The 25,744-nt window shown below is 42.9% G+C and overlaps 1 protein-coding gene across 4 annotated transcripts in view; it reads right to left on the bottom strand.

Moving 5' to 3' along the window:
• HMCN1 (hemicentin 1) overlaps positions 1–25,744 on the bottom strand; it is a 204,855-nt gene that overhangs the window by 75,007 nt on the left and 104,104 nt on the right. For all 4 annotated transcript variants that reach the window (XM_054833523.1, XM_054833524.1, XM_054833525.1 and 1 more), the window contains 18 exons: positions 25,036–25,166; positions 24,217–24,364; positions 23,632–23,758; positions 22,460–22,614; positions 19,132–19,410; positions 18,268–18,549; positions 17,079–17,187; positions 16,328–16,497; positions 15,940–16,094; positions 15,029–15,152; positions 13,641–13,742; positions 12,336–12,512; positions 10,064–10,215; positions 9,188–9,311; positions 5,494–5,669; positions 5,113–5,209; positions 2,933–3,055; positions 671–832 (listed from right to left, as the gene is read on the bottom strand). In XM_054833523.1, the coding sequence (XP_054689498.1) occupies positions 671–832; positions 2,933–3,055; positions 5,113–5,209; positions 5,494–5,669; positions 9,188–9,311; positions 10,064–10,215; positions 12,336–12,512; positions 13,641–13,742; positions 15,029–15,152; positions 15,940–16,094; positions 16,328–16,497; positions 17,079–17,187; positions 18,268–18,549; positions 19,132–19,410; positions 22,460–22,614; positions 23,632–23,758; positions 24,217–24,364; positions 25,036–25,166 (2,793 nt within the window). The remainder of the gene's footprint in view (positions 1–670; positions 833–2,932; positions 3,056–5,112; positions 5,210–5,493; positions 5,670–9,187; positions 9,312–10,063; positions 10,216–12,335; positions 12,513–13,640; positions 13,743–15,028; positions 15,153–15,939; positions 16,095–16,327; positions 16,498–17,078; positions 17,188–18,267; positions 18,550–19,131; positions 19,411–22,459; positions 22,615–23,631; positions 23,759–24,216; positions 24,365–25,035; positions 25,167–25,744) is intronic.

Raw genomic sequence — 25,744 nt, forward strand, 5'->3', positions numbered from 1 at the left:
TTCAGGATCTTCACCTCTTGCTGAACAGAACAGTCAAGTTTGGCAGATCAGCGTGTTAATAAAGACAGGTTACTGCGGGTTACCGCTGGCAAATCAGTTAGGGGCACTCTGCGATTCACAGCATTTTCCGCAGAGCTGAGACACGACAAATAACCTCCTCTCCCCTCACCCCTAAAGGAAAAGTGTTCTTAAAAAAAGGAACTTCCAGGCAATTGTTAAAATGCAAACAGGAGACAAAATTAAAAGACTGCCCAAAATTTTGTCAATTCCTACAGATTTGATAAGACTGCCTCTTTCATGGGATTGTTTAAAAATACCTCCTTTTATTCCAGACTGAAATACAGAACTTGCAGTAAAATTGGAAAATCTACGTTCAGCCAGTTGTCATCACTACTGCAGTTGGGTGACAAGGAACATGACGCTACCTAAGGAGTTTACGCCCCTGTAATCATCTGCGGCCAAATGCACTTTCAACAGGGATGTGCAACATCTTCATCAAGCTCCGAGTCCAAATTACCAAAATTTTAATTACTTAACATTCTCCTCGGAGTACCCTTCAATTGTCCTCTACTCTCTGAAAATCTTGCAGCTTAATACTTATAACACTTTCATAATGTGACTCTATTGCAGAACCGGTAAACTACGAGCAGAATTTTTCAAGGTAGCTTACTGTATACTTGCAAACTGTATTCTTTCTTTGCGCTCCCAGCTACATTCGAAGCAATACAAGCGTAAGATGCAGCATCAGACTTTTCGGCAATCGAAATCTGCAGCTGTCTGCCTCCAGATAATATCCGCACCCTTCCTGAAAGGTCAGCCACCAGCGGAGAGCCTGCAAGAGACATTCTTTCAGATAAAATCACAGAAAATGGTAATGAGCTCGCTCACGTGGGGTGAAGTCCACTGGCTCATTTAAAAATTACCAAGGTGCACGACTGTCCAGTTTAGAACCACTCTGTCAGAGTCTTCCCAGGCATCAGAAACTTCACGCAAGCAGATTCTGAGGACTTCTCCTATTAATTGCTGACTTTGTGACACAGAGCAACCCGAGTTAAACTACAGTAACTCTCACCACACTCACATCCATTCAGAAAGTCTTGGACACTTCCACTGAGCAGCAAATTCAACATTTTTAGTAAAATCTGGCTCATTGTCCAGTATATAATTGTCTCACCCAGCGCAGCCAGCGCTCAGAAACATGTAATTTAGTCTTCACAGCCAGACCACCTGAGTATGGTGTGTCACAGCACATGGGCATACAGTTCTGCCCAGGAAACCCTCAGCAGAAATGTGATGGCAAAATCATACTGCATTCTCTGAGGAGAGTTTTCAGTCTTGGAGACCTCAGATTAGGCAACTAACTTCATCTTTACAAACCCCAGGCAGCCTTTGCGACAGAGAGAATACACCTGCCACTGATAATTCTTCCAATTCTTTCATTTCCCACTTGGGTATTTAAAATCCTCTCTATGACAAGTGCACCAAATATCAAATGTGATAAAAAAATCTCGCTCTCAAGTAACATTCTAAACTAACTAACTGCCTTTCTTGACTTTCCAACAGGTTCAAGTTTCCCTTCTGCCATTTAAGCATATACACTTTAGCCTAGCAGGACATTATTAAAACATCTCAAACAATGCCTTTTTGGCTTCCAAGAGACAGGATTTAACAAGAACTTGATAAGCTTCGTGTTCTCTGAAAATTTTATGGAGTAAAAAAAGTATTTTGTAATTAAAATCTGCTCTTTCCACAAGCCAAAATTAATTAAGGTAGGCACATACCACACTATATTGTGCCTTCTACAAAAACACAATGATTAATTACACAAGAATTTCCGTACTGAAGAGTTCAACATCTTACTTCATCTAATATTCTGTCTCCAACAATGTCCATGCTTAAAAGATGTTAAAAATGCCTGCTTTTGTCTACGGATTCATTAGAAGGTGTTTGTCAATGTCACTTTAACCCCTAAAGCAAAAAGGTGTGCAGACTACTCCTAAATATTAAGATGAGATGAAAGGTTCAGTAAATCTCAGAAGCAATTACTACAACTAGATGCATTTTCATCACTTGGTGGTACGCCGTGGCTGCAAATTTGAAAATAACCCAGAGGATACGTCGATGTTATGCAGAGACCCCCAACTCAGCACCGCAGACTTCACAGGAGCTCACAGCCTGGGCTCATGGCTGGGATCCACAAACAACGCATGGAATCACAGAATCATCGAATGGTTCGGGTTGGAAGGGACCTCACAGCCCATCCAGTCCCACCCCCTGCCATGGGCAGGGACACCCTCCACCAGCCCAGGTTGCCCAAAGCCCCATCCAACCTGGCCTTGAACACTGCCAGGGAGCCAGGGGCAGCCACAGCTTCTCTGGGCAACCTGGGCCAGGGCCTCAGCACCCTCACAGGGAAGAATTTCTGCCTCACATCTCATCTCAATCTCCCCTCCTGCAGCTTCAGGCCATTCCCCTTGTCCTGTCACTCCCTGCCCTTGGCACCAGTCCCTCTCCAGCTTTCCTGGAGCCCCTTCAGGGACTGGAAGGGGCTCTAAGGTCTCCCTGGAGCCTTCTCTTCTCCAGTCTTGATGCTGTCTTGCTGCACCATGGCAAATAAGCAGATTGAGAGGGGTTAAGTGCTTCACTAACATGTATAAACTGTCCATTCCTATGGCAGCTCCGGAATCTCTGCACGGTGCTTCTCTTGCATGTCTTTGGGAATAGTGACTCCTAATCCAAGCAGAGGTGAGTTAAAGGGAAGGGCATAATCTACGCCTGTGGCTCATTTTACTCAGTATCAGGATTCTTTAGATATCTGTGCGTTTGAACTCCTCAGAACACACTATCTAGAATGTTCACAGAAAAAAAGAAAAACTGGCAGGCCCGAATTATCACGTTTGCTTTACAAAACAGACAATGGACGGTTACTCACCATTCTTTTTCCAGGTCAGACTGGGTGGTGGGATTCCACTAGACTCACAAATCAGGCTTATCAAGCTCCCTTCAATTACTGTCAGCTGAGAGGTGTCATCTGAGCCATAAATACTTGGCGACACTGAAAAGAAAGGCCAAATAATTACAGTGTTTGAACCAAAACGTTATCAGCCAATGTTAAGACCCAAAATGACCCTCATATAAATTTGTCCCATTAGGCTCTGAAGCAATTACAAGGTTGTATTCGCTTGCTGACAACGCAGACCAGATCCTGGGTAGGGAATGACACACTGACTGCATCACCCTGCCAGCCTCTGAGGTCCGGTGCGTGCAGGGGCTCTGCTCCTGGCTGACTCCGGAGGGGACCGCACACAACAAAGCCGTTTCTGGGAATTATCTAAACTGGCTCCAGCTCGAAGAGCCTGCCGCGTTCAGGGCCTTAGCTCGGAAACCTACAGATATCATCATTAGTCGGATGGGGACTTTTAAAATTCAGCCCCAGACTTCCCTCCTGCAGCAAGACACCGGCCGCCACATCCAGCGCGAAGGACCCCACCCCTTCGATTGCCCTGCTGTAGCGGAGTGTTGGCTTTGCTCTACAGCTCTGTGACTCTAAACCAGTTGCAGACAAAAGGGAGCGCTGCTTGCACTCTGATTCTTGGTCTTCAAGAACTTCGGTTCGGTCACCAGGGAAGGGATAATTGCCTTCTTGAAATGGGGGAACCATTTTCATCAGCTGAAAACAGTGTAGGGAGCACTTGAAGAGAGACCCAAAAAAAGCAGAGGAGAACACAAGCTGAACCTGGAGAATAAAATCTCACTAGTGAACGACTCATCCAGCACATTTTTAACGCACGTGATAGTAGGCAGCTTCTCCTTCTCACCCCTCAAACTCTTTGTTTAGCAGCTACTAGAGGTATGGGCCTCAAACCGACTGCCTGCAAAGGGCTTTATCGCACGGCCTGCCTTCAGCCTTTGCCTCGTCCTGCTTCTAGTCAAAACGTTTGTGGCATTCTCTGAGGAGGCACATCTTACGCTCAGCACGTGGGCTGGTTCCAGGAACCAGAGTTAGGCCTCAGGATCTCACCAATCCTCAGGAGGACACATTTCCTGGATTTAAAACTTAAAAATATGGCAAGCAGGACTTTTGGTCCCTGGGTGTAAACAAAGACGATAATTCTAAACACTTATCCACAGATGACTTTCACAGGCAACTTTTGGTTTCCATTAAGCTTATTCCATCAAAGCTGTTCACCAGCAAAGAATTATCCCTCCTCTCCAAATCCTACTGAAATGGTCTCACTGCACAAAAGAACAAATCCGCATCCCTCCAGCAGCAAACGTCCTTTGTGACGCTGCAGATCCTACAAATCTGGGGTAGGGAGAGATGGGAGGTGAAGATGACAGGCACGGTAAATGGGTATACGCTTTAGCATAGGAAAATCGCATGGTCTTGCATGGTACCACAATATCCACCTCTAATTTAAACACTAGGAATGTTTCTTTATAATAAATAACGACAGAATTCTGTACTAAAAATTATAGTTTTATCATTACAAACCCCATTAGATAATTCTAGTCTTGTGACTTCAAAGCAAGAAATTAATTTGTAATAAAAAAGGCACATTTTAATTTGCATATGAGGAGAAAATGATGGTGCAGAAAAAACATTCAAAATCAATTATTAAAGTAAGTGTCCTGAGGCACATTCATCATCTAGCCATAGAAAAATTTGACTAAGGCTATTTTTATGATTCAGTGCTAATAACTTTGCAGAGCAAACAAAGCTAGGTCAACCAACGTCTTTACCTGAACTTCCATGCTTCAGCATTTAAACAAGTGGAAAGTCGATAGGTTACTTTAAATGGCATTAGAGTGCACAAATAGGAGCTACAGATACAAACCCAGTAGTTCTAGTTCTAAACTACCACCACACGTGCAAACGCAGCCTGACAAAGGCCTACGAAGTAGCTGGTATTAATTTAGAACCAAACCAAAGCAATTTGAAAAATGTGCGCACTTTCTTGGGACTGTTAAACTACAACAAATATAATAACATCTCCCTGCATGAACCTCAGCAATTAAGTGTTTATGAACTACAGAGGATTTTAGCGTCTCACAGCATAATTTCACTCTGAGCTCCGTTCCCATTCCTGGAATAAGCTGAATAAATCTTACCCCAAATATTGACATTATAGTTCTTTTCAGTTTTCCCAGCAACATTTGTCGCTTCACAAGTGTAACGGCCAGTGTCCTGTACTTGAGCTCCTTCAATCTAGGAAGAAAATGAAAACCCGGATTTCTTCTTCTTACATTATTATACACGAACCTTGCAGGGAGAGGTTGTTCAGGTTTCAATTTTTATTTTTACAGCTGTCTCTCTAAATATTAATAATACAGTATTACTCCTGCAAAATCTGTATGCAAACATCTAGATGTCTCTGACCTCCCTCACTCTTCACCCACTACTCTCTATTGCTATCGCATCTCCAACGGGTATCGCGTGCCTTCATACTCCCCAGAAAGCAATCACCACCGGAGCCTGACCGCCCTTTTTACCTTCAGCACACTTCCATCCTCAGAGACGTGAAGACCCGGCTTCTTCAGCAAGGGTCGTCCATCCTTGAGCCACGTCAGCACGGGTGGGGGAACGGCATTGCTCTGGCAGAGCAGCTCCACTGCTTGGCTGATGAGCACAGAGACATTTTGTTCCTCTCCCATGATGTTTGGGGGAACTACAGCAAACAACCAAAACAAAGGACCTTTGGGCATTGCAGACTTCCCAAAGGAAGCACGCTGTGGAGCTAACAGTTCATTTAACAAAAATAAAATGGTAGTTACTACCTTTCTGACACACAACTTCAGTCTCCTTTACGTGACAAAAACCACCGGCATAATTTTTGTTACTTACAGAATATCCTCTACGCAAGATATATGCTAGTGAGATATCAGCTACAGAGAAACCATGTACAAAAGCCAAGACTAGCAAAAAAATACTTGAAATACAGCTAGAAAGGAAAATCACCAGTATATAAAGAATGGGGAAGTACATTCCTGTTAAGAAGAAAAAGAGCTGATGAGTGAAAAGGTTCCCAAGATAATAATCAGACCCAGAAGCTGAAAATGTCTTAAACTTTTCCAGACAGTGCCAATATGGATAATTGCCTTTACGGACAACTCTGACTTTAAGAAGAATTTTGGCTAGAGATGGCCAAATCCAGAAGACAGAATGACAACTTGCATGGTTCCAGCCAAGCAAATGGGTTAATGACTTAATCATCAAGTCATTACCTACAATTACGTTATTGTCTATTTGGTTTGTGGGGTACCTGCTAGCTAATTGCTGCAATAGCTGGCACTGAGCACTCTATTTAGATTTGTACTACAGTTTCAGTGATAACCTCATTATTAGGCTATTACTTCCAAATTACAGGGTAGAAAAATCAGCTTTTGGAATGAAAGCTTTCTGTGTGGAAGAAAAAAAAAATGCTTCTGGACACTTAAATTGAAACCCATTAACTGTTCTTGAATAGTGTCAAGATTTAAGAAAACACATTTCTTCCCCCATTTTTAAAATTATTTGTGTTTCCACAGTCAGAAAAACAAAGGAACGGAGACCGAAGTTGGGAGAGCTTGTGATGCACACTGCGGCCAGGCAGGTCCCTCCTCCTCATCACCTACAGGTAACGGCAGCAAACCGCAGCCAGCAGAAGTGCTTTTACTCAAGCACCATCCAGAAGGGAATTCCTGTTCATGCCCTCAGCAGCATATATGTTCTTAAATCCTTCAAGCAAGCCATAGGGATCCCTTTTCCTTTTTTATGTTTAAAAACACAAAGCACATTCATTGTAAACTCTCGACATTAATGCAACATAATACCTGCAATTAAAAGATTTACAAAATCAGAACTCTCCCAGCAAGATTTACTTTGCCTGGTTACATGTATCCAGTGGGATTTTTATGCTTGTTGTGTACTAAGACTGTTCAGTTTGCCCCAAAAAAGTTGACCAGGGCCAAATATAAGAACCTTTGTTGTTGCATTTCCTTCGCTTTTTCATTTTGCAATCCCTTACTCCAGAAACTGCATGTCTGATCGCACAGAACATCGGGGTAAGACGAAGGGAAGCAGTGGGACTGTCTGTGAGAAATACTCTGGGCTTCAACAAAAAGATACTGAATTAATTAGTACACGTGAGATTATAAAATGCCCCAAAGTGGTACTCGGTAAACCAGCAATACGGTTCTCAAGATGTCCTGAAAAATAACATTAACAATAAAGCGTTGTTGTTCTTGCACAGGAAGTACTAAGCAGAGCAGCTGATTTCACAGTTTGGAAATAATTTAGGGAAAAGTCTGGTCTCTGTGGATAAGAAATACAGTAACTGAAAAAAAATCTGTTTATCTTACTTTCTTTGTAGAATTCACAAAGGCCCAGATTCTTTACGAGTGTTGTGGAACTGAAAATTGGAAGCTGATCCATTACTGCAGAAGGCAAATTTATTTCCAAATACTTTTCCACCAATTACTTTTCCTCTCAGCTTAAATGAATTGAAATGTATTCAAAAGGAAACTGAGTTTATGAAACACAGAACGAGACAGACACTAACGCATTCGTTTCTGAAGGAACAGGGTTTAAAATTAATCTAATTATGCTCATGGTAACTATATGTTACCCAGATTGTTCCAACTCCTAGACTGGCCCAGGGCACCACACATTTCTAAGCATCTCAGCTCCAACTGCACTCCAAATTATTTTCCTCCTCTGACTTCTTGCTCAGATTACCCCTATGAGGCAAGTCCTAAGAGTAGTATTACTTTTTGGTGACAGCCTCACTCAGGACGGCACTGCAGCTGAGCTCAACCCTGGCCAGCTTCTCATACAACGGTAATTTTAAATGTACGCAACTTCTAACTCACTCTTAATTTAATCTAGCTAAAATGGATGGATGTTCCAGAAAATAAAAGAGAAACAATAAATATATCCATGGCACTTCTGTGGTTATACATCCACATCTGCCCTCAAACTCCAAAAGGGACCTCGACGTTCCTTGCTCTAGCCATAAAACGTTCCACCCCACGTTACCCTTGAGCTTGCTCGCCGTGCCAGAGCCCTGACTGCTGATCTGCCCCGTGCAGATGCAAAAGTAGCCATGACTCGAGTCACGAGTATCCTAACCACAGCGCATTCAGAAGGAAGTCAATTCTGAAAGCCAAACTCAAAAACAAATAACCTGGCCAGCCGTCCCTCTTCACCTTAGAAAACATCCAAACTTCTAACTTCTCTTGCAAGATTTTCCAGACTTCCGCTGGCGGTTGCCATAAAGCTGGAGATTGGCAGACTCAAACCAGTTCTCTCTCCACTGACCTACTGCAAGCAGAAGCAAAACCACAAAGGTTCTTCACTTCCAAACCCCTCTCTCCACATCTGGTACCGTGAGATTTCTAAACCAAATGGCAGATCATTGTTCATCCTCATTCCACTGTTGGACAGAACCGCTGAGCTGTCCAGGGAAACTTAAAGCTCGCTACAGCCAAGTAGCTGTACGAGTAAGTCCCTGGCATTCCTCCTGGCTCTCTGGTATCTGTACATCACTAAGAACACGATATGAAAAGGCATCTTATACCAAAGTCACAAGAAATTAGGATGAAGCTGATACAAGTTACAAGAAATCAGAAGGAAGGATGAATTCACATGAGTTCAGTTAAAAAGACTTCAGAATTAACTTACTGACGTAATTTGGAGAACTGACAAAGTACAAAAGCTAAAGACACGTTGCCTGCTTCTTGATAGAGACAAAGCTGACTGGTTGGGCTCAGTGCAGTGCCGTCGTTAGCACTAAAAAAGTCACCACCATTTAGGCAGGCATAGTAAGGCCTTGAAAATGGAACAGAAACTGGAGAGCTGTTCGGCAAACTCGCACGGATTTGTTCTGATTTGATAAAGTCAACTGAACTCTGGCCCCAGTATCATCTTTTGCCTGTGGGATCTACATGAAAACCACGTTGCAGCTACATTTCTTCAAGGATACATAGGAGAAAATACATACATACTTTAATACACATGCACGTGTGTGTGTATATATATATATTTTTACTTATACACCCCCCCCCCCCCCCATCACTTTGCCTTTCATTATGGGTTGGAACAATTCTTCAATGTTGTTAAAGGTCTGGGCCACCGTGTGGTTATTTAAAGCTCCATGAACAGTTTTCACGACCAAAAAACTAAGAGGGATTTGTCAGAAAATCTCACCATAAACTCTGAGATCGATATCTCTCTGGCTCTCACCCGCGGCGTTCACTGCAACACAAGTGTATTTTCCGGTGTCACTGATCTGAGCACTAGTCAACGCCAAGACTCGGCCCCCAGACAGAACCTGCAATACAAGTGCGACATGTTCAGAATACCCACCTCGATGTAAAACACAAGCAGAGAGAACTATTAGGCTTCATTTCAAAACGAAATACTTGTTTTGCCCCTGCTTCCCACCATCTCTCCGTTCCCTACGATCTTCCCTGCACTCTGTTGTTCCCTGTTGACTGAGACCTGCAAAAGCAAAAGTCTAATTTCACGCATGTCCACGGGGAACTCCTGGCACTCGTGAGTCTGTGGAGGACCTGGACGTTCCTCCCTCTTACCAGCTGTGTGTGCCCCGAGTTGTCCACCCTGTATACAAATTTCCCCTCTTTCCCTTCAGATCACAAAATTAGCTGTCACGCAGCAGCCATGCCTGCTCCTTTTAACTCAGAAACACCTCCTTCCATCTGGGGTCTTTTTGGTTTTACTGCATGACTATTTTATGTAATGAGATACTACACAATCTTGAGCTCTACAGATCTCTTCAGCATAGGAACATGGTCCAGTTTCCCCTTCTTCCCAGTAAGTGAAAAATTTGCTGATGCAAACTCTTACTCAGTATGAAATCAGTTGAAAGCATCACCTTATTCCAAAATATCCGTATTTCTACTTCCCAGAGCAATTACTGGAGCTAAACTCACACTTAATAACCTAGAGCAAAAGGCCCTATACTCTCATTCCAAAATCTCTAACTTCTCCTGTTCCATTCTGGTTTAAAAGCCTCCTACCACAACTGGAAATGGCACAGGTAGCAGGATTTGATCCCAGTACCTGGAGTCCATCGCTAAAGCTGGAAACAGGGCTCCCATCTTTTAGCCAGGTCAGAATAGGCGCAGGGATGCCTCTTGCTTCACATTCCAGTCGCACGAGATTATTAACCACGACTGTCACCATCTCACTGCTGCCAGAGATTGATGGTGGGACTGAAAAAAAAAAAAAAAAAGAAAGCAAAGCTGAAACAGCTACATAAGAGTATTAATCACAATGAACTTAAACGAGCCGCTTAATTTTGGCCATTATTTCTCTTTCTGCAAGGCACTGCATTGTTGGGAAGATTCCTCGTGTTACCACTACTGAGCTCTTGTCGTTTGTTTGCTGTGTGCCAAATCCTGCTCTCCACTTACACAGCTGACTTGAGTGAAACGGCTGTGAGCAGAGGTAAGCAGGGCTGGGCCCACCGCCCAGAGGGCAGCTGCGAAACCCAGGAACCATAACATAAACCCTGAAAACGTTCCCTCAAACTTTTATACTATTCCATTCAGACCTTGTGAAAGGCCTTAAGAGTGGTGGGGATTAAAGGAAGAAGTTTATCATATAAACTGCATAAAGCAAATAAAGACGCAGAGTAATAAATTGGCCTTTAGAGTATTTGTGAACATTTACCAGATTAGGCTGTATAACATCTGCCTGTCTGATGATCAAAAACATCTTAATGGAACATCTCAAAACACTTACTATAGGTATACAGTCTAGCAAATTTTGTAGAGCTACGTTAAAAAGGGAGACAAGAAGTATTAAAAAAAGGGAGATGTTTCATTTATCAGGAGAATCAAAACTGTATTATATGCTCCTACCACTAATATCGTGATACTGCCTGCAAAGCTTTATTACTAACACAAAACTTAATGCCTGAAGTCACTCCTAGAAAGAGAAGAGAATGGTGCGATCTACTCATACATATCCTATGGAAGAAAAAAAAAATAAAATGTACAAAATTCCGTACTGAAAGTAAGGTTCATTAATAAATTCAGCAACCTCTAACAGCCAGTAACTCAGTCTACCTGCTCTTAGATAAATTCCAGTAATAGCAGAAATGGCAGGAAAAAACTGAGTTTGGTGAGAAAGAAGTGGAAAAATCTTAATCCAATAAAATCATACGAATATCCTAAACTGGAATCCAACCACTTCCTTCAGTAGGTCTGCCTAGTTTCATTGAATGTTAAGCCTGCGGTATTAAGCATTGTTTTTAATGCAAAAACAATCTGAGAATTTCTACCATAGCTGCTGCATCCACTCTTAACACTCTTAACACCAGAAGCTGTCGAATACAACCAGTGACCGATCAACATCGGTGCTCATTCACCATGCCAACTGCCCCCCAGAAATCTAGAGCAGGCTTTCAGCAAATGCAGCGTAACGTTCTGTACTTGACACTTCAGAGTCTGTTCTCCACTAAGCAGGCCTTCTTGCTTCCACTATTAAGAGAGGAAAAAGCTCAAGTTTTCTCAAACTCAGGAGTTATTTTTCATTTTCTGGTTTAATCAGAATAATGACCTTGGCTCTAAATATTTCCTGGGAATTAATCACTGGGTGGGGTTAATTGCCTTCAACCATGTCTTCAGCCATCAGTTTTTCCCATGATGGTCATTAATTCCATGGAAATGTACTGCCCAACTCATTATTTCTTAATTAACATTAATAGGAACTACATACTCTGTGTGCATCTCAGCTGGGAAAACTGTGCCAAATTTGGGCCACAGTTTTGCATGGAAGACTCCCACAGAAAACCAGCGACATGCATACGCATGTATCAAAGATAAGCATTTGGATTACGGCCCCATCCAAAAGCCACTGAAATCAGTGGAAAAGCTCCAATTTGGCTTTTGATCAGGTGTCTCATGTCTGCAAACACCCACACTTCCACTTCATCTTATTAGACACAGTACATTTTTCTTTAAAACTTTTGGATTATGGAAGAGCGTTTGATCTGCGCCCTTTCTTTATCTACTGTGAGCTTTAAAGTCATCTATAGCAAAACCCAGCAACTGCGAGGCGTTCCAAATTGCCGAAGTGATAACATAAATACCTTTTTCACAAATCTGGTGCCTCTGCTCAATTCTTCCTAGAATTGACTTCCCCTGCCACATTTTCCTAATTCAAAACATGTATTCTAATGTCGCTGAAAAACAGGAGTGAATTCTCTTCCCTCTGACCTCTGCCGTATCGCTTCCAGTACGATGGTAAGTCTGTTAAGCAGACTTGAAACTTGAGGAGAGCAAAGGTGGTGCGTGCAAGTGGTTTTTCTAAGTTCTGTAAAACTTACCATGAACCTGAAGACTGTAAAACAACTCGGCTGCGCCCGCTGTGTTGACAGCCACACACTTATAGATGCCGGTGTCGGAGATCTGAGCACCCTCAATCTGCAGAGCCCGCCCTCTGTTCAGAAAAGTGGCGCTTGCAGCACCGACAAGCGGACGGTTGTCTTTGTACCACGCGATAGCTGCATAAGGAAAGGAAAGGTGGAAACGTTGCCAAAAATACCCCTATTACAAACAAAGGGACCAAAAAGTTTTCAGATACATAACACCAACACTTACAAACCAGTATCAATATGAATCGTAATTACTAACAATAAAAAGCAACTAGAAAACGAGGAAATCGGTAACATTTGTGCAAAGTACTGATCATGCCTAGAGAACTCAATAACAAACTCAACACTGTCATCCACGCGCCCCATGTATTTATGAAAAAAATGTTCTCGAATTAAAAAGTTATCACACAAAACATGCTTATAGAGGATTTACTCATCTCATACCAAGGCCAACAGCAGCTGTTTAAAAATATCCAGTAATATCTCATTTTTTCACCTTTTACCCTGAAGTATCGCTACATCAAACTGAGCCACTTGGGCAAGTTTATAGAATCAAAACACAAGTAACCAAAGCAAAGTTCAAATGCCAGGCTGAAAACCTGATGATAAAGCCCAGAAACCTGGTATTACCCCAAAAGAAAACTTTATAGAAACTTGATAATCAATAAAAATTGAAGGGCTCTTCTTTGCATCTCAGCCAAAAGATGGCACCCTCCATCAGCAGAACGTCTAACCAAGGTTTTACTGGCATCGCCTCACTGTTCAGTTAGACGAAACCACCACTTACTGAATCTGTTTTCTGAGACAGACACGCGTTCCAGAAGAAATCTGGCCTCACTGACGAACAAGACTTTTTTTTCAGCGTGATGCTGTGCTAGCACTTTTCTTAGCCAATGTCAAATCTTGACATCAGTATGTTGCATCACATCATACACAGAAGAGGTGAACAAACTGGTTTTACTGTATAAATTACATGAATGCCATCATTTTAATTGTTTGTCCCAAAATAATTCACAATTTGATAAGGAAAAAAGAGCGCGTTATATATCAATATATAACATATATTATACATCAATATATCAACGTCAGTTGATATATTGACATTTCCCATTATACACAGCGTTTAATAGTTTCTAGCTAGTTTAAAAACCACCGGGTTAACTTCGCATTCAGAATATCCGTTATCTTCAAACGACGCGTACGAGTGACAGCCTCTTATCAGCTCTGCTTCGTGTTCTCGAAGGTGCACGAGCATACCTGGGAGAGGGTTCCCCGATGCTCTGCATTCAAGATGGATCGGATTATTCACCACCACTGTTTCATTTAACATTTTCCCTGCATCTTCCAGACTGGGTGGTTCTGGGAAAAGACAAAGGCAGGAGGTTTTCATTAATCCCGCCACCCAGCTAGCAGAACATCCAATCACAAAGTCATCTGCCCTCTGAGAAATTTTGGGCAATGAATTGCGCAAGCTTCAACTAACTGCTGGGGGACCGAGGAATTTCTCAGGAAAGTTCGTCTTTGAAAGGAGAATACCCTCTAATTATATAACCTCCTTAGTGTCAATAGGAATAAAACGTTATTTTTATTACTTTTTATTTTTTGGGGGGGGGAAAATGGCACTTTAAATGGACTTGTAGGAAATAGGTGCACAACACAGAACAGTAGCTCTTCTGATGTGGCAAGCTCATCCCACTTGAACTGGTAGCGTTAAACCGAATGCTGTACACGGCTCTAACAAAGCAAGACTCCCTCCCTTACTAAAGTCTATAAATGTGCAAAATGACAGAAACACCAGATACAGAGGTACTTGTGAGCATGGGACTGGCACTAACTATGACGCAAGTATTACGTGTGCGGTGTCTCTTTCTAAGTCTCATCCACGGAGACACTGCAATCTCTCTTCATTTCAGTTTAACATGTTCCACTTACTGGAAATTTGGTTTGACAATGAAAGTCAACATAGCCATACTCATGATGAGCATTTTGCCACAGTCCATTCCCGCACCTTCCGTATCCTTTGAGGATTGGGTCACATCAGGAATGCACAATACTTCGTGACCACTTCTGAAGCAAATCATGGTGAGAGCATTTATTAAGTTCACATGCAAACAACAGCTTCTCGAGTTTCCCTGATTCCTTTTATACTGTTTTTAGCTGAAAAATAAAATTCCTTTTGAACAGTCTGAAAAAATCCCCTTGTAATAAAATGTTTCTTTCTCAGAAAAGTCATTCCAGTAAAATTTCCCCATTGCGAGGTCACGAGGAATGCCGTTATGCCCAGAAGACTTGCATCAAATTAATCATGCCAACAGTGGTACATCGTATCTTGAGTCAGAACCCCAGAGTACCCTTCGGAGCGGTGGGTCAGTGGCAATGCGTTCGGCTTCTTGGGATACCTCTGAACAGAGGAGTTAACTGGATTTCTGTGGTCCTCAGCACCACACGAGAAATGCTAAACGTCAAGACAGGCAGCTTTTGCCCTGACCTCTTAGCAGTGGAGCGGGACAACGAAAGAAAACTGAAAGATGGATGTGCAGAGACAACAAAAATGCCAGAGAGCTTAAAAGAGAAGGGAATACAGATGTAAAAAAGCCTTCTTAAAACAGCCACGTTTTGCTTCTAACTAGAGGCAGAAACATTACCATGCACATGAAGCCGAACGTGCTGTTGGGCTTCTCCTGCAGCATTTGTTGCCACACAAGTGTATCGGCCAGCATCTTCGAGCAGGGCCTTGACAACTTGCAGAATACGGCCTGAAGACTCCAGCTGTACCAAAACAGAGAGCAGGGAACCACTTTACACAACGATCCCAGGCAGAGCCGCTAAGCGTAATGGCAAAGCAGACGTTTACGCCGAATACAGCCAGTCTCATCTTTCTTCTAACCTGGGGCTAATCATGCAAGAGGTGTCTCAGTAGTTCAGAGACTTCAGTGTTCCTGGGACATCGGGATTATTAGCTGCACAGCTGTGAGGAGACCTAGATGGCAGAGGGGCAGGCAAGCAAGGTGAAGAGGAGGCTGTAGGCAGAGCGAGCTGCCACCGGCAAGATGTCAAAAACTGCTCCAGCCTAAAGTAAACCAAAGCCATTACAAGCACTCAACCCCCTGGAGCATGCAAGCACTGGGAAGGGCTGTTCAGGGACAGTCAGAATCTCACAGCGAGAAGGGAACGTGTAGGTAGGTGCTGCAACGGCAGTGCTTGTAGAAAAACTCAACTAAACCCCGCCTCGCAGTGACAAGTGGGTAGAGCCACCTCGTAACTGGTGGACAACCGTACCTCAAAGGTTAAAGAACAACTGAAAGGAGACGGATGCTGAATTTACAGTCATGGACTCTTCTGGTATGGAAGGGTCTAACGGGAATCAGGCTACTAACTACTGCTATTCAAGCTGAGATACCGTCCCAGGCAGGGAAAAGCCCATCGCTCTCCAGGATGGATCTTTAGCATCCTTATACCACAGCATGAGGGAAGCAAAAAGAGAAGCAGCACTGACATGTATAACTTATTGTAACTATCCTTCATGGTTTGGATCCCATAAAAGCGTAGTGCTTACTCTTATATTTCCTCTGGCTGTGTTTACTGGCTGACCATCTTTTAACCACGTTATGGAAGGGCTGGGAATGCCGTTGGCTATGCACTGCAGTGTCACGGGCTTGTAAATCACAACAGCTCTCTCAGAAGTCCCCGTCGATTTGATGGTTGGAGGAACTGCAAGAACCACCAGAAACAAAAATGAAGTGTCATTTGAACATATACATTTAACTATATACAAGCAATATCCCACAGGTAAGAGCAGCTCTACTTCTATTTCATCTACTCTCATCACCGATTTTCCAACCCACTAATACAAACAAACATTTAGAGAAAATTTGAGCACCTGCTCACCAGCAATTCAAAATAAAGGCAGTCTGCTGCTTTCTCCCCACCCTTGAGTAACCTACCATGCACAGCAACATCAAATTCCTTTGCATGTTCTCCTGCCTTATTTGCAGCCACACATTTATAGTGGCCAGTGTCTGACACTTGAGCTCGAGAGATGAGAAGTTTTTGTCCATTTAATAAGATCTTATGTCCAGCTCCCTCTTCAACTGGTTGGCCGTCCTTCAACCACCTACCACAAAGAAAGTACAACCTCAGATGTCTATGAAAGTAAGATCAACAGCACTCCTAAAATATGCACAGTTCTACTGAACGGAATGTCTCCGTAACACTATTTGCATTTCTAGGAAGGTTTGGAGATGTCGGGTACGATTCAGCTTTCCTGAGTGCCACTGAAATGGTTTATCAGAAGGGAGGAGAAGGGAATGGGCAGTAGAGAAGTCAGAAAGGTGACAGCTGGGCAGCAGTAGTGAAAGCAGATGCCACCAGCAGACAGAAACCCCCAAAGCAAAAGCAGTCACTGGTGGCAGATGAGAAGTGTACAGTTGCATTAACGAGGGAAGGAGAGTTTTGTCAGCTCTTGTTACCTATCCTACTCTCCAGGACATGCGTATTGGCACAACATACCAAACTACTTTAAAACAAAACCCTGATCCTGCCATGTGTGTCTGACACTGTCTTCAGTGGAGCCAGGAGTCTGTCCTCCACACATCAGCTATCACTAAATAACAGGGCCAGTTCATAAAGATTACCTCAAGCTCACCTAATCAACCCGCACATATTTTTTTTCCTACTGTCATACCAATCCCTTACGTGATAGTTGGTGAGGGCGTCCCTGCTGCTGAACAATGCAACTCCAAAGGGCTATGGAGAATCACAATGTAGTCCGAGGGCTCATCCCCCCCTTCCACAAATGGCGGGACTGTAAGAGAGAAAAATTCATCAACAGAAACATTAAAGCATTAGAAATGTCACAAAAGTCTATCTGAAATAGTAACATTAAAAAAAATTAATAATCTTGATATTTATCTCACTTTGGGACAAGCACAGATTTGCCATTCATCACTCTTCCTTTTTGAAAAGAAACCTCTACCCAATGATATTTTGTGGCTTCAAATTACACTTCTCATTCTTTTTTGTTGTTTCTGTTAGTTTGGTTTTTCCCAGATTCTGTCTGAACAACCTTGTCAATGGGGTGTGTGTGGTGGGCCACGACTTTTAGCACCCTCTGTCAGCAGAAGGAAAAAACAATGGTGCAGAGGACCCTCTTCCAGGTCCTCTTCACCCTGTCTCATCTGCTCGGAGGAGTGGCTGGGCTGGGGAGGAAGCATGGCCATACAGATCCTCCCAGCTCCTCGCTGCAAGGAGCAAGGCCAGCGAGATGTACCTGGAGTGGCAGAATGAATGCACTACATCTGCACGCAATCGTATGCAATGTCCCCCAAGGGGGCAGTTCAAAGCCTAACAATCAAGCCTTTGAAGTTCTTAAACAGACCCTTCCACGTCAGGAGAATGTGATTAACATTTGTACAAGTCATTTACCTAGAGACATTCAGGAAGGACTGCTGAGATGCAGACCACGGTAAAGGTTTCAATGGAAAAAGAAGAAAAAATATTTTTCAAGAAAAGGTTCAAAATGTGCACGACACAATTCAAATTCAGAGAAGGATGTTCTCCCCCCAGAGGCAACTACTCAGTCATATTTTTAATTGATACCTTTCATATCTATGATTTTCTTCTATGAAGGCAAGTTAGAAGAATTTTAAAGGTTACTGAAAATAGTATTTACCTACCATGTGCACAAAAACACTTCCAGAACTAACCTGAAAGTGTCTTCAAGCTGTCCTGTAACCCTGGACAGAAAAAGTGTGCAGTGCCCAGGTTTAACTAGACACATAGCTTGGCTAACTGATATTTCCTATAACGATACCAACAAAAATAAAAACATACTTTAGTAGGTTTATGGAAATCTGATAAATCAGTAGGTCTGCTGCTCACACACCTAAGATTTCAACTTCATATTTGATTTCCTGTTCTCCAGCTATGCTTGTGGCCACACACAAATACTGGCCCCGGTCAGACTCAACAGCATTCAGAATCTCCAGCTTCTTCCCACCAGACAGAACGCGGAGGTTGTCGCTCGCTTTCACGGGCACACCATCTTTTAACCAGGTAAGGAGAGGCGGAGGGTTGCCAGCAGCATTACACTCTAACGTCAGGGAATGGCCAGCAACCACCTGCCTGTTCCGGGCTGTGTCAGCATCGCCCTCGATCACCGGAGGAACTGTAGAAAGAAAAAAAAAAAAAAAAAAACAAAACCCCAAATATTGCAAGTGATTAATTCTGTAGCCAGAAAATGTATTAAGAGCAAATGGGTTAGTTCCCCCCCGCCCACTTTGGCTCTACGCGCCATCATGTCACGCACAATTTCATGTGAGGATTTGCTGCCGGGAAGCGGAAACGGAGAAGTCAAATGATGTAGTTCAGTATTGACCAGTTGTATAGAACAGAGGATCTGCAGGGCTTTGAGATGGAAGAACTAAACCTGAGGGTCTTAAAAGAGGACATTAAAGATCCCACCCAGGTGGCTATTTCAGGTAAGTGTTGTTCAGCATGTGAGAAACAGAAAGGATACGTGCAGAAGAAATAGTTTAGATACTTCGCTAAAGCGTGGGATCGAGGCTCGTGAAGAGCTTTTTGAGAGTCACCTAAAGCACAGGGTGTAAAGCTCCCTTCAGGGCCCTGCTACGCAGGCCAGGCTTTAAACACAGCCACTGACTGCTGCTCGCCCTCGACAGGCCGGCAAAGGCAGAAACGCTTTCAAAACGCGCTTCCAGTAACGTGTGGCAAATAACCTCTCGCTTACCGTAGACATCAACGTCGTATATCTTCTCAGCAGCTCCAGCAGCATTGGTGACGCGGCAAGCGTACTTCGCAGAATCTGACACTTGGGCCCGAGGTATCTGCAGGAATTGTCCTCTGTCCACGTACAGAGCTTGGGGGCTGGAAATAATCGCTCGTCCATCTTTGTACCATGTAATGGTGGGAACAGGGATTCCCTTGGTTTCGCATTCCAAATTTATAAGATTGTTAAGAAGCGCCGATACCTCTGCGGTAATGTTTCCTCCTTTAATACTAGGAGGGACTATTTCAAAAGACAAAACAACAATATTAAAGCCTTGGTATACAAGTCTGTCTAGATTTAAGTAGATTAAACATTAGAATGCTGGAAGAACAAAAGATTTTAGCTTAATCAGACTTCCAGCCCTTCCTGGTGTTTTTTGTCTTTGTTTTTCCCCAGAAGAATTATACGTTGCCTGGACAATTCTCTGGGGCACACCGAGAGTTGAAAGCATGAAGAGACCACAACATAAATCACAGAATCATCAAGTGGTTTGGGTTGGAAGGGACCTCACAGCCCATCTGGTCCCACCCCCTGCCATGGGCAGGGACACCCTCCACCAGCCCAGGTTGCCCAAAGCCCCATCCAACCTGGCCTTGAACACTGCCAGGGAGCCAGGGACAGCCACAGCTTCTCTGGGCAACCTGTGCCAGGGCCTCACCACCCTCACAGGGAAGAAGTTCTGCCTCACATCCCATCTCCATCTCCCCTCCTGCAGCTTAAGGCCATTCCCCTTGTCCTGTCACTCCCTGCCCTTGTCACCAGCCCCTCTCCAGCTTTCCTGTAGCCCCTTCAGGGACTGGAAGGTGCTCTAAGGTCTCCCCAGAGCCTTCTCTTCTCCAGGCTGAACAACCCCAACTCTCTCAGCCTGCCTCCATAGCAGAGGTGCTCCAGCCCTTGGATCATCTTCATGGCCTCCTCTGGACTCTCTCCAACAGCTCCATGTCCTTCTTGTCCTGGTGACCCACCGTATACTTCAGAAAGATGTGCCACAGCAAGGGGCGCTGAAAGCGTTGCTGCCCTACGAGAGGTACCTGCAAACATCTGACCTTCCAGGCTCCAGCATGTGCCAGGGTAGGACAGCTGGGCCCCTGTGCCTCCTGCGATGCATGTGGGCACAGCTCTGCCTCTTCCCTGCCTCCGAAGGGTGAAGAAAGAGCCACCCCTAGGTACCTTGGGAGGTGCATCCTCCCAGCACAAACAGCGACCTGCTATTTAAAATACCAAACACACATCCAAGAGCCTCTACGACTGGAGTGGGAACTGCTCAGTACTCAAACCTTCTGAAGATGAAGTCACTTACTTCGAGACTAAATATGAGCTTAACAGTCTAGCTTTATGCTCCTATTTTTGAAACTTTTGGCCCATAGTCATTTCCCTTGCTCGCTAGGCAGCAGTACTCAGATTTTTCTAGCAAACAAGCTCTCGTGTAAATCAGCCAATATAAAGAGTTCGTAAATCTCTGTAGAAGTAATAAAAACACAGTGCAATTGGCAACAACTAAATTTATGACTGCTGAAAGTACCAGACACATCTGGCAGACACATTAACTCCTCTGCTGCCAAACATGCTCAGTATATCCACTGACTCCCATAGAGTCTTCGTTTACAAGAACTGCCGAAATGTAAAGCGAAGCGCCTGTGAATGCATTTGCACCTATCAAAGGGGTCTTGCAGATTATCAAACCAAGAAATTTGTGTGCAAAAACGCACAAACTTATAAAATATGCTGAAACACACCCAGTTCAAAGGCGAACGCGCTTCTCTATCAGCAAATGCTTTCATCCACAGAGATGGGGAACGGTTTTAACGTGGTGTTTTGGGAAAATACGAAGCCAAAAGTAGAGCTAAACAGCTAAAACAACGTAAGAACTAGCAAGAATGAGCTTCTAGGTTTCTCACTTACTCTGTAGGTTTCTGTTTGTCCAGCCAGGATTAATGAGAAATTTAAAAGTAAAGAGACATTCCATTCTACTATCCCAAATTCACCTCTCTCTTCTGAAGAACCTGACGTAAGGTCTACTCATCTGCGAGGATCTTCTTTCTGTGGGGTTCTTTTATTCCTCTAATCTCACAACAGCCACAATCACCTGCAACTCCTCACAGCATTTTCTTTGTTCCCGATGGAAAAAGACTTCACTATGACTGGTGTGCAGGCATATTTCTGTGCACGTGATTGCTCCATGCAATGATCAGGGAAATCATGTATTATAAATTCACAGTTATCACAAGAGAAGTAACGCAATCTTGAGAAGCAAATCCAGAGAAAATAAGGACTCATCAGCTTAAGGGCGCACAGATTCAAATCCCTTCACACTCTGGGCACAGGAGTGTTATCTCACCTATAGCACTTGTTTCCCCCCAATTTCTGGTAGTGCTGCTGTGCTCTCAGAGTTTTCAGGTCTGACTGGGCTTTCACCCGTTCTTTGTCTTCCAAATTGAAAAACTCTTCCTCTTGTCTCCTTTGGAGTCTTCCTTCAAAAGCTACTTCTTCCCTCTTCCACGAATCTTTCCTCTCTTTTTCTCCCAACTGACAATCTCCTAATTTACATTAAACTTATCCAGACTAACCACAGGAACTGTCTGTTCTCCAGGTCTTTGCTAAGACTCCACTGCTTGTGACAACACAAAAAGTATACTCAGTGTGCTATAAATGTCACAAAAATAATAATAATGATGTTAACATGGTTATCTCATGCTATAAATGACCTCTGTTTACACCAATTTAAGGAAGATGACATACCACACTACCTGAAGATCCTCTGGAACATTCTTTCTCAAAGACTATTTAGGTCTGATTCTTATTCATTTTGCACTTTATACTTTTGCACTAACTTTAACTTATTCCCGGCTGAATTTACTCCCAGCACTAGGTTAAGGAAAATTAGATCATGAGTGTATTAAAATAAAAATCTAATTAATTTTCTCCTCCCTAAGACAGATAAAAAAAATGAAGCCAATGTGATAATAAAATAATGCAGTTGAAACTAATTTATAGCAAAATTTGAGAAGGCCCTTCAAGATTTTTTACTTTCACCACTTAGAAACTAATAAAAAGCACATAAACATGACTTAAAGGCTGAGCTTGTGAAGACTACACCCATACTTCACTTGATACAGACAACTGCTCAGAAAGATCACTTTGTGAACCGACGAGCGTTAAGTTATGTTTACACACAAATCTTGCAGGATCAGAGCCTCAATTTATATTTGTCTGAGTGTCTCCATTCAAAAAAGAAATCTTATGAGTTAAATTAAAGGATCTTCTAGGACGAGGCATTCTATAAACTTACCATGGACGATCAGCTTGACCTCCTTAACTTGTTTGCCAGCAGTGTTGGTGGCACTGCACTGGTAACGACCTTTGTCAATCCTTCGAGCATTCTTTATGTGTAGAACTTGATCTTTGTCCAGAAGCTCAACATTGGGATCACCCAAAAACAAGGGCCTGGAATAGACATGACTTGGTTTCACAGAACTCTGATCCCATCCTTCCAACAGTAATTTAAACTGACAGGAATAAGAAGAGGTCCTTTCACGGCAGTAATTGTACCATTAAAAAGTACCATTCAGCACTAGAGTAACAGCATTAATCCAAAGAAACACCATAACGTGACAAACTATCATAATTAACTTTATTCCTAGTTTTTAGAAGAAACCAAAACACAGAAGTACTTTACTCAGGTCATCCAGGATGCCAGCGTCAAAGCCAGAGTCCCACTCCTGACCTCAGTTCCTTTTTCTCATTACTTAGGTCATGACAGTCCTTTGCGGACAACAAAACGTCAACTACTAGATCCAAGTGTGAACGTATCAATACCAAAGAGTAAGGAATTGTCACATCAGAATACCTGTGAGTACTTGCCAATGCCTATACTGAACTACACTGTTAAACACCAACGCTATTTAAAAACACAGCCCATTTTGGGTTTCAGCTAATATTTAAGCTGCCAAGAATTCTTCTCTCGGTATGCTTTCCTGGAAGATGAGATGAAGAATTTAAACATGCAGGCTACGAATGCTTTAAAACCTTTAATGTATAAATGCAGAACTGCTCAAGGCACTAGCTAGAAAAATGTTTGACATGGGGACCGTCTACCAATGAAAAGATCGTGTCAGCAAAACAACTGTATTTTAACTAATGATATGTTTAAAATAGTCCAGATAGAATAAACTCAAAGAAATGGTTATATTTATCTTGCTTCAAGCGTTGTCTGGCCTCAAATACCACAAATCTGTTCTGCAAGTGTCAGTGTCAGTAACGGGGCAGTTCACAAAGAAAAGCGGGATGCTAACTTTCGATTAAAGAACTCACCACCTCACACCACCACAAATTATATCCGATGACAATAACTTAACACAAAGTAGTTAAAAGCAGAGCTTGCTGGTACAGCGCGCCTTCTTCCTCCATGCTCTGAGGGAGGAGTAACCTAGACACACACCACAAAAGCTACGAGGTACTTACTTGCCATCTTTGAACCAGTGAATGTCAGGGAAAGGGAAGCCTTTGGCTCTACATTCCAGACTGATTTCCTGGTTGAGGATGACTGCAATTTCACCGGGGGCATCAGCACCTATTATACTCGGTGGAACTTTAAAAAGACAAATGTTACAGGAAGAACTGGTATTTAACCAGGGAAGGCATGCTATGGAACTGGAAGATCACACTATTCCCTCAAAACAGCTTTTGTTTTCACTCCTGCTAGTTCACAACATCATTTCTACCCCGACGAGCACTTCTGCACTCGTGCTGGTGAACTGTACATAAGACAACTCCTACGTTAGACTGCTGTGCACCCAAAATACAAACCAAAGTACCAAAGACCAAAATCCAGAAATGAAAAGCGGCATTTTGACTGTGTTACTACAAGAATGGCAAATTTTCAGTCTTCAAAAGCCACCATGAAGAGCGCTTCGGCAGCCAGTATTTGGTGGGCAGTGAGAGGGAGAATTCATTTATAATAAATTGAAATTTAATGGCTTCTTAAATATCAACTGTTTTTCAGACCGCCATCGTAAAAAAAACCCCAACCAAAACCACAGAACTAACCTAGTATATCAAGGTTGAACAGCTTCTCAGAACTTCCTGCTACATTTATGGCTTTGCATGAATATTGTCCAGCATCATCGGTAGCAGCTTTAAGGAGCTTCAGTATCTTCCCATTGTGCGAAATCTGGAGAGTACTGCTTTCCACAACCTTAAAAGAACCCGAGACGTTAGCCTTATGTGATCCAAGTTACATCAGCCAAATATCACAGCTGGATTTTTATAAGAAAATAGTAGTTTTAGTCTAAGGATAATCTGTTTCCCCTTTCAGTTACAGCACTAATCTCCTCCACCTCTGCGATCTATTCAATATGACTTGTAGCTCAACATACAACAGAGAGTGGGAAAACCAAAGAAATTCTTTGTCCACCAGTAATGGTTAGTCACAAAGGTCACAGAAGGGTCTCTCCTCATCTTAAACTATCACTTATCAGCTACAAGTAGAAGCATAGGACTCAAGGATAATCCTGAGGAATCCAAGTCACCTCCAAGAGTTTTTATTTCGCCATCTATAGAATGAAGAAAATACCATTATTGGTCCCCTCTGCAAGGCCTCTGGCGTCTACAATACTGGGAGATTGCTAAGGCTAATTCCCAGGGGAATCCTGAAAATAAAGAGTTTCCTTTTGACTTATTGAACAGCTGAATGGCTTAGCCATTTTTAGCTGGCTTTCTGTGTGGGCATTTGTAGTGTGGTTTAGATATACATAAAGGCACGTACATGTATTTACTTTAAATAAATTCTCACACCAAGCACTCGAAAGTCATCACAAAAGTGACTGCTGATGGCTATGTTACTTCAATTAGGTTAATCGTACCTACCTGGGTATCTTCTTTATACCAGGAGATGATTGGGAAGGGGTTACCAGATACTTCACAGAAGAGACTTACAGGATGATGAACAACTACAGATGTGTTTGTCACCTTTTCTTGATCTCTAATTTCAGGAGGAACTACAAGAAAGCTCAAAGTCATATATTAAGCCTTCTATTGCAGTGATTTCCCACTTCCTCCTGCCCCCCCAAGTCAAGGACAACTGTAATCTAAATTTCTGAGACCCTTTTCATTCCCTCTCCAACTTTTCGATTTGCCTTTTGGCTCTGGACAGATCTCCCTGTGTCCTCTCTTCTCTTTCTCAAAAAAAGAGTCTTCTCTTGCCCACTAACAGACTCCCAGGGAAATTCACTCAAACACTATCACCATCAACATTTTAAGAGCATAATCTTAAAATTTAATTTAATCTTAAAATCCCATGATATTTGCTTAGCATATAAAGGAAGCAGATTCCAGAGAGACATCCTTCCTCTTCACTGCTCTTGTCATGCCCAAGAACATCTATCTGCCTATCATTTGTCCCCCTATGAACACAAGAAGAATGGCCTCATGCGGTCAATTAGAAAGTTCAAACCCCACTGATGAGCCCTGCTCGCACAGATGGAATTCCTCTTTTCTCAGAATAAAGATAAGGATATAATCCTGCTCAGGCATCAGAACTAACTATCATCAGAAGCGAACAAGGCTGGAATGAAAA

Source organism: Grus americana, chromosome 8 (genome assembly GCF_028858705.1).
Source record: "Grus americana isolate bGruAme1 chromosome 8, bGruAme1.mat, whole genome shotgun sequence".
NCBI classification, from domain to species: Eukaryota; Metazoa; Chordata; class Aves; order Gruiformes; family Gruidae; genus Grus; species Grus americana.